This window comes from Ursus maritimus, unplaced genomic scaffold, assembly GCF_017311325.1.
Source record: "Ursus maritimus isolate PB19 unplaced genomic scaffold, ASM1731132v1 scaffold_11, whole genome shotgun sequence".
In the NCBI taxonomy this organism is placed as follows: Eukaryota; Metazoa; Chordata; class Mammalia; order Carnivora; family Ursidae; genus Ursus; species Ursus maritimus.
This window is the reverse complement of record NW_024423453.1, coordinates 59646315-59657537: the sequence shown is the minus strand read 5'-3', so window position 1 is coordinate 59657537 and position 11223 is coordinate 59646315. Positions and strand designations below refer to the sequence as shown.

At 36.2% G+C, this 11223-nt stretch overlaps 1 protein-coding gene across 2 annotated transcripts in view; it reads right to left on the bottom strand.

Moving 5' to 3' along the window:
* Positions 1–5377: 5377 nt before the first annotated feature.
* Positions 5378–11223, bottom strand: part of SAP30 (Sin3A associated protein 30) — a 6840-nt gene continuing 994 nt past the window's right edge. Inside the window, exons 1-4 of one of the 2 annotated variants that reach the window (XM_040626440.1) lie at positions 10390–11153; positions 8595–8720; positions 8061–8159; positions 5378–5712 (exon numbers count right to left, since the gene is read on the bottom strand). In XM_040626440.1, the coding sequence (XP_040482374.1) occupies positions 5590–5712; positions 8061–8159; positions 8595–8720; positions 10390–10707 (666 nt within the window). In that variant the 5' untranslated portion in view covers positions 10708–11153 and the 3' untranslated portion in view covers positions 5378–5589. Of the gene's footprint in view, positions 5713–8060; positions 8160–8594; positions 8721–10389; positions 11154–11223 lie in introns of those variants that run through there. The other variant, XM_040626441.1, reaches the window with a different exon arrangement.

Sequence of the window (11223 nt, the reverse complement as noted above, 5' to 3'; positions counted from 1 at the left end):
GGAGGAAGGGAAGGACAGACAGATAAGAACATTCACAGATACAAATACTTTAACTTCCTTATAGTTGCTAACAGGTACACATGAGTTCTTTTCCAAAGAAATCATTTTTGCAAAATATTATGACAGGTGCTTTTAAAATGTAAATAATCACATCAGTAGAGCATTATGGGCTTTAAAATAATTTTCCCAAAAAGAAAAAATAATCAAACTCATATATTTCTAAATCACTTTGCATTAACAGCCAAGCCTAAACTTTTCTCTCAAAGATTTGAAGAGAAATTGGTATTAGAAAATTATAGTAAATTGGGGTGCCTGGGTAGCTCAATCAGTTAAGTGTCCAACTCTTGGTTTCAGCTCAGGTCATGATCCCAGGGTCTTGAGATCAAGCCCTGCATTGGACTCCATACTCAGTATGGAGTCTGCTTGAGATTCTTTCCCCCTCCTTCTTCCCCTCCCTATTTTCCCCCCACTTCCACTCTCTCTCTAAAATAGATGAAATCTTAAAAAAAAAGAAAATTATAGTAAATTGACACTGATTTAACTTCCCCAATTTACTTCTATAGAGTGCTATCACCATAATGGGCAGAGTGGTTTATCTGGAGAGAAATATGTGGCATATATGTAGCTCCTATATTTTAAGAATTTTACAAATAAAAACCTATATCAGTATTATCCTGATACCAAAGTCAGGCATGGATAGTACTAGAAAACTCCAGACCAATATAGTTTATGAATATAGATGCAAAAATCTTCAAAAAAATATTAATATATCAAATCCAATAGCACATTAAAAATCTCATAGAATATACATAAACACCACTAGAGGTAATAAAAAAAATGCAGCACAATTGTAGGGAATCAACATACAAAAATCAGTTGTGTTTCTGTACACCAGTAATGAACAATCCAAAAAAGAAATCAAGAAAACAATTCTATTTACAGTAGCATCAAGAAGAATAAATCATCAGAAATAAATTGTATCAAGGTGGTGAAAGACTTGTACACTGGAAAACATTGCTGAAACAAAATTTTAAAACCAAAATAAATGGAAAAACATCCCATATTCATGGATCGGAGTACTTAATATTGTTAATATAGCAATCTTAAAGTGATATAGATTCAATACAAACTTCATCAAAATTCAAATGGCTTTTTTGACAGAGATGAAAAAACCAATCCTCAGATTCATAAGGAAGTACAAAGGACCTCAGATAGCCTAAATGATATTGAAAAAGGAAGACAGGTAGGAGACTCACACTTCCTGATTTAAAAACTTACTGCAAGGCTACAGCAGTCAAGAGTGTAGTACTGGCATAAGAACAGGAATATGAACTGATGGAACAGAATTGAGAATTCAGAAATAAATCCAAATATCTATGGCAAATTGATTTTTGACGAGGGTGACAAAACATTCAGTGAAAAAAGAATAGTCTTCAACAAATGGTGCTGAGACAACTGGATATCCACATTCAAAACAATGAAGTTAAACCTCTACAACACTCTATATACAAAAATTGACTCAAAAGGGGCCAATGACCTGAATTTAAGTGCCAAAGTTATAATTTTCATATATATAAAAAAACCCAGAAAAAATAGGGGTTAATCTTCATAATCTCACATCTGGCAAAGAATTCTTAGATCAACACCAAAAATATGAGTAACAAAAGAAAATAATAAACTGGACTATATAAAAACTAAAACCTTTTGTGCATCAAAGAACATTATCAAGAATATGAAAAGGCAACACACAGAATGGGAGAAAATATGGACTTAATATCCATATCTAGAATAAAAAAACTCCTGCAACAAGAAGACAAGCAATCCAACTGAAAAATAAGCAAAGGCTTTAAATAAATGTTCTCTAAAGAAGACATACAAGTCAGCAATAAGCACATGAAAAGATATACAGTATCATATGTCAGTAAGAAAATACAAATAAAAAACTACAATGAGATACCACTTCACACCCAGTAGGAAGGCTTTAATTAAAAAGAAAAAAGGAAATACAAGTATTGGCAATTTGGAGAAATAGAAACTCTTGTACACTGCTGGTGGGAATGGAAATGGTACAGCCACTATGGAAATCTGAAGGTTCCTCAAAAAGTTAAATATAGAATACCATGTGATTCAACAATTCTACATATATACCCAAAAGAAATGAAAACCTCTACCAAACATGTCCACATTGAAACTTGCACACAAATGTTCATAGCAGCATTATTAATTGCCAAAGGTGGAAATATGTCCATCTATGGATGAATAAACAAATTGTGATATCTATCATCTATCTATCTCACGATGGAATATTGTTCAGCTGTTAAAAGGAACAAAGTACTGATAAATATGCAGCAACTTGGATGAACCTTGAACACATACGCTATGTGAAAAAAAAATTCAGACCCAAAAGGACATATATGATTTCCTTTATAGGATATATACATAATAGGCAAATTCACAGAGACGGAAAGCAGATTAGGGGTATCAGGGGATGAAGAGAAGGAGGAATTGGGAGTAATTACTTTATTGGTGTTTTTATGGGGTAATGAAAAATGTTGAAATTAGAGCTGGTGGTTGTACAACATTGCGAATACACTAAATACCAACAAACTATACAGTTTAAAATGGTTAATACTACCATATTAATTTTAGCTCAATTAAAAAAAAACTTTATGTAGGGGTGCCTGGGTGGCTCAGTTTGTTAAGCATCTGCTTTTGGCTCAGGTCATGATCCCAGGGTCCTGGGATCAAGCCCCGCATAGTGCTCCCTGCTCAGGAGGAGACTGCCTCTCCCTCTGCCCCTCCCCCTACTCATGCTCTTATTTGCTCTCTCTCAAATAAGTCTTTAAAAAAAAAAACTTTATGTAGAAATAATACAGAGCTTGGTTTGTAAAGTACTATATTTCAGGTATTTTTAGCCTTTTCTTAAATGTCCAATAAAAGGTAGTTCTACCAAATAACTTTTTTTTTTTTTAAAGTGAGCATATGTAAGATTTATTTAACTTGGGGTGCCTGGGTGGCTCAGATGAAGTGTCTGCCTTTGGCTCAGGTCATGATCTCCAGGTCCTGGGATCAAGTCCCGTGTAGGGCTCTCACCTCTGCAGGGAGTCTGCTTCTGCTTCTCCCTCTCCGTCTCTTCCCCTGCTCATGCTCTTTCTCTATATCTTTCTGTCTCAAATGAATAAATCTTAAAAAATACAGATTTAACTCCTTGACAAGGAAACCATCTGGACTTATTTCTTGAGTATCTGCTACTCATTATGTTTTCTTCCTTCTACCTCACAATTTTGGATTCTTCTGATGCTCTAATGTTATAAGCAACTTGTAGCCTTATAGAGGTAGAGTTTCCATTTACTTTTTTTGGTTCAGAGATAAACAGGGAAAAAGATTTCTAGTGAAATTTTCATACCCAATAGCAAATAATTAAAAATTTTATATAAAACTGACTTTTACATTGCAGCATCTTGACTTCCTAAGCTTTGATGAAGTTCTCTCAGTTTTTCATGTTTTAAATTGCTCTAATAAGGATTTAATTTCATTGCATAACTAACACCCAGAACTCTTTCACTTTTATCCAACTACATTTTATGCAAATAATTAACTATGAAATTAACACTGTTAAACGTTATATCCATAAACAGGTAATTTAATGTAAGTGAATGGTTTCAGGATTCTTTCACAAGAACAGTGTTTTTATAGGAAAAAGTAAGCTTACAGTCAAGTTTTATTAAAAAAATAACTTTTTTACAGATTATAGATTTAGAGAAAAATGTGTAAGTAATACTTTCTTTAAATAAACCACCGCTACATCTTGTAGTTATGTGGTTCACTTTCGTACAGCTAAGAAAAAATTTCTCAGAGATTTCTGGAATGCCAAAAATGAGAGGATTTTGTAATACCAATTATCACAGTCTCTGCTCATCAATAAAGTACAGTTGACTGTTGAACATGGGTTTAACCATGCGAGTCCACGTATATACAGATTCTTTCGTGTGCATTAATTACTGCAAATGTTATTTTCTCTTATGACTTCAAAAACATTTTTTCTCTAGTTTAAGAATACAGTATATCATACATGTAACACACAAGATGTATATGGACTGTTTATGTTATTGGAGAGGCTTACTAGCCAACAGTAGGCTATTAAGTTTTGGGAGAGTCAAAAGTTGTGTGTCGATTTCCAACTATGCAGTGGTTGGTGCTCCAACCCCTGCATTGTTCAAAGGGTCAACTGTAAATCTTTACATATTATGGCAAGAATGAAGTCCAGTGCATTATTTTTCACCATATTTTCTAGCTGTCAATACACTCAGAACACTTAAAAATACACAGACTAACTCTCTAATGAAACAGTACTTTAGATTTAGCCACATCAGTGGTTCTTCACCATGGGTGATTTTGCTTCCCAGGGCATGTTTGGCAGCATTTGGTGATAGTTTTGGTTGTCACATCTCCACTGGCACTAGTGTGGACTGCAATGATGCGGCTAAAACTACAACACGCAGGACAGCCTCCCATGGTAAAGAATTATCAGGCCCAAATGTCAACCTTTGAGAGAAAACTTGAGCTACATTAATATTCTGATCCATTTCCAACCTAAAATCTGCACCATCATCAAGGACATTAACTGAAGCTGTTGTTTTGTTTTGATGTCATAAACTATACATTTGATTTGCAATTATGAGAACTTTAATAGAAAACTGACAGAGAATGAAATGTAAAAGAAAGCAGAATATAATCAAGTCAGAGCTATGTATGGATGAAAATTTAAAGATCTTGTTAGATTTCTAGATCTCTCCAACTTACTAGTCTTAATTTGCAATGTAAACAGTATAGGACATGACTGAAAATTAAAGGGCACTGCAGAATTTCTTTCTATATTCATGCATATAAACACCTTTTCTCTAAGACAAAATTTAAAGAAACAATACTAATTCTATGTTATTTCAAAAAGAAGTTCACCCCAAAGGAAGTCTATTTTTCAAACCCATTAGCACCAAAAAGCACTTTACAGCATTAGGATATCTTTAATTCCAAATCAGATTGTCCCAGAGAAAGCAAATGTGCTACGCTTGTTACTTCTCCCTAACCTTAAATTCTTATGGGGGCGGAGGGAAGGAATGGTGGTAACAAAATGATCTTTAAACTCTCAATTATGGTGATGGGTAGTAAGGAGGGCACGTATTGCATGGTGCACTGGGTGTTATATGCAACTAATGAATCATGGAACTTTACATCAAAAACCAGGGATGTACTGTATGGTGACTAACATAATATAATAAAAAAATATTATTATTAAAAAAAAAAACTCTCAATTAAAACTAGTACCTAGTCAGTTTAATATAAAAATCAAACTTCACAAAATACACTGAAGCAACTATAATAGTAATCACCTTTATTTAAAATATTTTTTAATCTAGTAAAGCTCATTTTACACGAGTTTCCAACTAATTATTAGAGTCAGAAACAAAGAAAATAAAACCAGAGAAAATCCTCTGTAAAAAAATACACAAGGAACATTTCTACATGTGAAAAAACAGTAAACAGTCTTAACATCAGAACATCCAAGTCTTAGTCTCAATTCCATCTCTTCTAGTGAACACTACTATCAACCTTGAGATCTGATTTGTTCTTGTCATTCTTCACTGAGTAGATGAAATATGTTAAGGTGTCTTTTTCATTCACTGGAATAGACCTAAAGTGGCAACCAACAATCTATTAAAAAAAAAATTGAAATTAAATTATAGATATTGACAGATGTCATACTAGGTAAAAAACACATTCATCAAAAGAAAAAGTGCTATGTGATAAGAGCTATTTCTTTTAAACAAACTATTTAACAAAATACCAATAAGATGAAAAGCATGTAAGAATAAGATGTTATGAACAAGAGATAGTGTGATTTCACAGGACCCTCCAACCCACTCAGTTAAATATATATTAATTAGAATGTTATTCCCTTTTATTTAAATTTTATAACTAGAAGCTACATTAGGAGGTAATTATTTTTAAACTTTAAATACCAATGAAATAAAACAGAATGTAGACCCTACTCACAGAAAAAGGATAAATATGTAAGTTGAAAAAATTTTGGTACTATACAAATTAAAAACTATCTTACAAATATATTTGCTATAACTTATATTCATTCCTTCATTGGTAGTACTCTTTAAGTTCCTTGAAAGTTTTTATGAATAAAGATTATGGATGGAAAATGAGAAAGGAAAGAGAGACGTTCACTGAAGAATGTTTATCTGCTTTCTGGCCTTTTCATTCTGCTAATCTAACGTGTGCACTGCAACAACCAAGAGAAATACAACAGACTAAACTGGGGTGCTGAGATGCATATCTAGAATGTGGAAGATAAAACTTCTTAAAGAAAATGTTATTCATATGATAATTGAGAGATTTAAAGACATAATTAAGATTAAGGACAGTCACCTAACTCTGGAATCATTCCTGACTAAGGAAACTGTAACTCTCATGGCCATTTGGATTTTTTCTTATTTCTAAAGAAGAAAGTAGCTTTAGAAATAATATAACTTTTAAAATAGCAGATTATCAAATATTTCAAGGACACTTAAAAAAATACATACTTCTGACCCTTGTACAACACAGATTTTAACTGTGAGGGTCCACCTTACACACTTTTTTTTTTTTCAGTAAATACAGTATACTGTAAATGTATTTTCTTTTCCACATGATTTTCTTAACATTTTCTTTTCTTTAGTTTACTTTATTGAGAATGCAGTAAGAATATATATAATACATATGACATAGTAACTATGTTAATTGACTATGTTAGACTATGTTATCAGGAAGGCTTCTAGTCAACAGTAGGCTATTAGTAGTTGAGTTTTTGCAGAATCAAGTTATATGAGGATTTTTGACTATGCTCCTAACCCCTGCGTCATTCAGGGGTCAACTGTACGTTATATGTAACATTTAAAATAATCAGTTCTTTGGTTCTCATTTGTCCCAAAACAAAGTTAACTTGCACTTGATTAGTATCTGCATAAATGGATAGTTTCATCATGGTAGATAATATCTATGTTTAGGTTATATTAATATACTGTACAATCTAAAAAGGACTGGATCTTTTAAATCAAATTTAAAGAAAAACTGAATTTTTGTTGCTTGGGTAAGAAGGAAAGAAGAAATTCTGGCTAAAATGTCAATACATTAGATCTTAACATTAAAAAAGCATTCTGTCAAAGAATTGTATCTTCTGTATCTTTTACCTTATCTAATATGCACATTTTAGAAAATGTTGCATTACTAAGCCCAAGCTGAAAAAATGAGAAAACTCATTTATACAGTTAATTTCTATTCTAATAGATTAAGTATTTTTACTTAAATGATTAAAGTATAAATATATAAATCTAAAACACCTTATTATGATTCACAGATTTCTTGGTTCTATTAATTCCTGAGAACAAACATATTGCAAAATTTACGAAAAAACTAGAAGTTCTATATCGACAAAGCAAACTAAGTAAAACCTTGGATAAAAGTCTTTGCATCTTCCAGATGTGAAGAAAGCATAGATGGCTCAAGTAAAACAAACTAACACTAACAAGGACAAATTCTGAAATAGTTAAATCAACAAGTTATAGGAATACTATTTACAGGCCAATCGGTAGACCTAGTCCATCAAAAACTTAAAAAAAAAATTCTAATAAAGACAACAAAGTTTATCAATTTCTTTTATTATGTCTCAATCAGGTGTTCAATAAATGTTTACTAAGTGGAATTTTAAAATCAACAGACTTTCAGAATGAGAATTAAAACATTATCACCCAGAATTTCTGAAAGCCAGTATTAAAAAATGCTTAGAAAATTACATACAATCCATTGAGTGGTTGTTACATAAAGGAATTTAAAAGGCAGACAAACGTTCCTAGGAAACTAAATTCTTCCACAATAGATTTTTTATTAACTGATCTTTCTAACTAAAATGTATTGCTATATACACTACGTTAACAATTTCCTTAGTTTTTAATGACTCTTTTTTGTATAAACAGGCTCATTTAAAATATAAATAGTTTAAAACTCACAAATACCTCAACAAGTTGTGCTTTATTAAGTCCTGGTCTGGTTGATAGTTTGAAGTGTCTTTTGTATCTCCGAAGTGTATTTACTTGTAATTGGTATAAATCAACCTAGAAAAAAAATAAACATGTAAGAATTAGTTTATGTAATTTTTTAAATAGTTATCTTTGATACGAATAACGTTTCAATTTTAGCATAATAAAAATGTAATTCCATTATTAAATAACAAAATTACATTATTTAATTCCATTTCATTATTCCTTTTATATAATCAAAACTATAAATATATTGTACACCGTAATCTTCTGAAGATAATACTGAAAACTGGGAGCAAAAAAAGAAGTTAGAAGGCGACAGAGCTATCAGTACTGTCAAATGAAAACATAAGTCAAACTACAACTGCCTGTTAACTGGCTATATTTAATTTTGCTTTCATTTTCAGATTTTTCTCTGTAAGTATTGTTAAAATTTGTTCATATCTTTTAACAGAAGTTTCAGAATGGAATATTTAGGATTTACATTTAACATACAGAAACTTTATCTACCTCTGGAGTATCAATATCTTGAACAGGTGAATCTCCTCCATCATCGTCACTCCCTTTTCTCTTTCTTCTGTTCCGAACACTCTGAATTAAGTTTTTATGATAATCACAAATGTAAAGATGCCTTGCCTGAAACAGAAAAGTTTCACAGACTACTTATGATTATATAATGTGTCCATGTATTAGTAAAATGCATAGGGCACAGTGAATTATTAAAATAAAAAGTCAAAACAGGCCATTGTTAAGACAACAACATGTTTATATGCTAAAATCCTATATTCAGTTAGAACATACCACGTCTGGCAATAGCCTCGATACCGTTAAGAGGATTGGGGAGTGGGGTGGGGAGGGCAGGAAGGGAGGCAGAGAAGCAGAATGAGAAATCCCAACTCTAGATTTTGTCATTAAATTGCAGTGAGGGTGAACTAGATTTGTTAGGTCATGCTGTTTTTGAACAAAGGGAAAGATGATGTTGCCCACAACTTTGCTATCTGCTATTTTTTCTATTTAAAGAGCACATTTTAGTAGCATGATATATGCTTCCTATTCTTTCTCAATATTCAAATTATAATCCAGATACAAAACTATCCATTTTTACAAATGAGCTACTGATTTCATACACTACATATATTTAAATCTCAATTATAAACTTCTGAATATTTAATGAATGTATTTATTTGTAATACGTTTTTCCAACCAAAGCAATGGGAAATTATTCAAGTTTACTTGACAAGTTTCTTATGAGCAGGACTAAAGAACTGTTTAACAGGCATAAAGTATCACAAGTTTGCCTTTAACAGGCATAAAGTATCACAAACTTTACGAAAGCTTCAATTAAACGTAGTCTTGAGAGTTGTATGGTAACATCTGAAATATTGGGCTGCATATATTAACAGTTAAACTCCTTTTTAAAAACCAAACGATTAAAGACTAAGTCTTTTAAATTAACTTCTAAACTAAATCCAAGTTAAAATTATGGAGGACATGTGCTAGGTTCTGGCATCTTGTTACTCATTTACCGCCAGCCAGAGAAAAGTGGCAATGGCTGTTTCTAAAAACCTCATGGATGGTTTAAAAAAAAAAAAAAAAAAAAAAAAACCAAAAAAACCAGACGTGCAAAAGGACGGAAAAAGAAATCCCCATGACTGCCAAAGGGATGGCAAAACCGCAAAGGCTACGTGCTCCCCACGTTCCTAGCAGCTGCGCTAGATGCTGACATCGTTCACAATCCCCGCTCCCAGCAAGGCGCAGGGTGGGCTCGGCTTCCCTCACTCCATACTCGGGCGAACGAGGAAAGGGGTCTTTCTCTACGGCACTATCAGGTCCTTGGTCTTTGCATGACTCCACTTTTGCCTACACGAGGGGAGTTACTCCCTGGGGCCACACGCCAGCTAGGGCAGCAAAACAAAGAAGGCGCCTCCATTCCGGGAGCTGCCGGGCTGCAAGAAAACTACTCCCGGCCCTCCGAGCGGCGATCCCCTTTGTTTCGTTTCCCGATCTCGGTGAAGGAGGAAGGGGTTAGACAGAGAGCGGAATGGACTCAGGCAGCTTGGGGGCGGGGGGGACAGGAGGGGTGGGGGAGGAGCGGAACCGCGGCGTGCAAGTATGTGTCTGTTGGGGGTGGCGGACGGAGTTGGAGCGACTTTGTTGTTTGCTTTCTACCAGAGACCACACAACGGGTTCGCACTGCAGCCAGGTCTAGGGGGACCCCTGAACCCTCCGCCTAACAATCCCTGTCGGCACCGCTCCTGGAGCTCCAAGGGGGTGGGCAGGGAAGGGCCGTCCCACCGTCACTTACGCTCTTATCCAGCTCGATTTTCACCTTCTTCTGGGAGATGCTCTTCTGAATCCTCTTGCTGAAGCTAGCGTTGCCAGCCGCCCGGCCGCACCGCTCACCGTCCTCCCGCAGACAGCACAGCTGTCCAGGGCCGGGCCCGGCCGCTCCCGGGGGCCCGGCCGCCGAGACGGCCCCGGCACCGGGCACCTCAGCCCCGGCGCCGGCCCCTGCCCCGTTCCCCGCCGAAGCGGCGGCAGCCGCGGCGGCCGCGACCACGGCGGCCACTGCGGCGGCCGCGTCCCCGCCGCGGCTCATCTCCTCAGGCGTGAAGCCGTTCATGTCTCCGCGCTCTGGGACGCCGGCGCTGACAGAAATCCCCGCTCCGCCTCTCTCCGGAGACTCCGGGGTCTCCGCAGGGTCCCTCAGGCACCTGACCCTGCCGAGGCAATTCCTCCGGCGGTACGGCCAGACACCAAGCGTCCTAGCCTGTCGTTGTCTGCTGGCGCCGGGATGGGGGACAGCGCTTTGAGTCAGGAACCAGAGTCGGGCGGCGCCAGGAGTTAAGACCTCGCTCACTGTCACATGGAGACGCTTCAGCAGTTGGACCCGGGCGCCTCCACCTCCCTCGGGCCCCTCGACCTGCGCAAGCGCGAAGCGCTCTCTCTGTCCCGCCCCTTCAACTCCGTAGCAGGGCACCACGGGAATTGTAGTTCCCTGCGGGAGAATCAATCTGAGTTCCTCCCTGACTCGGTGCCTTGGGGATTGGGGGAACTACTTGTCCTAGCATGCATCGCGGGGCGACGGGCTGGGCTTCTGCTGCCGCCGCTGCTTTTTTTTTTTTTTTTTTTTTTTTTT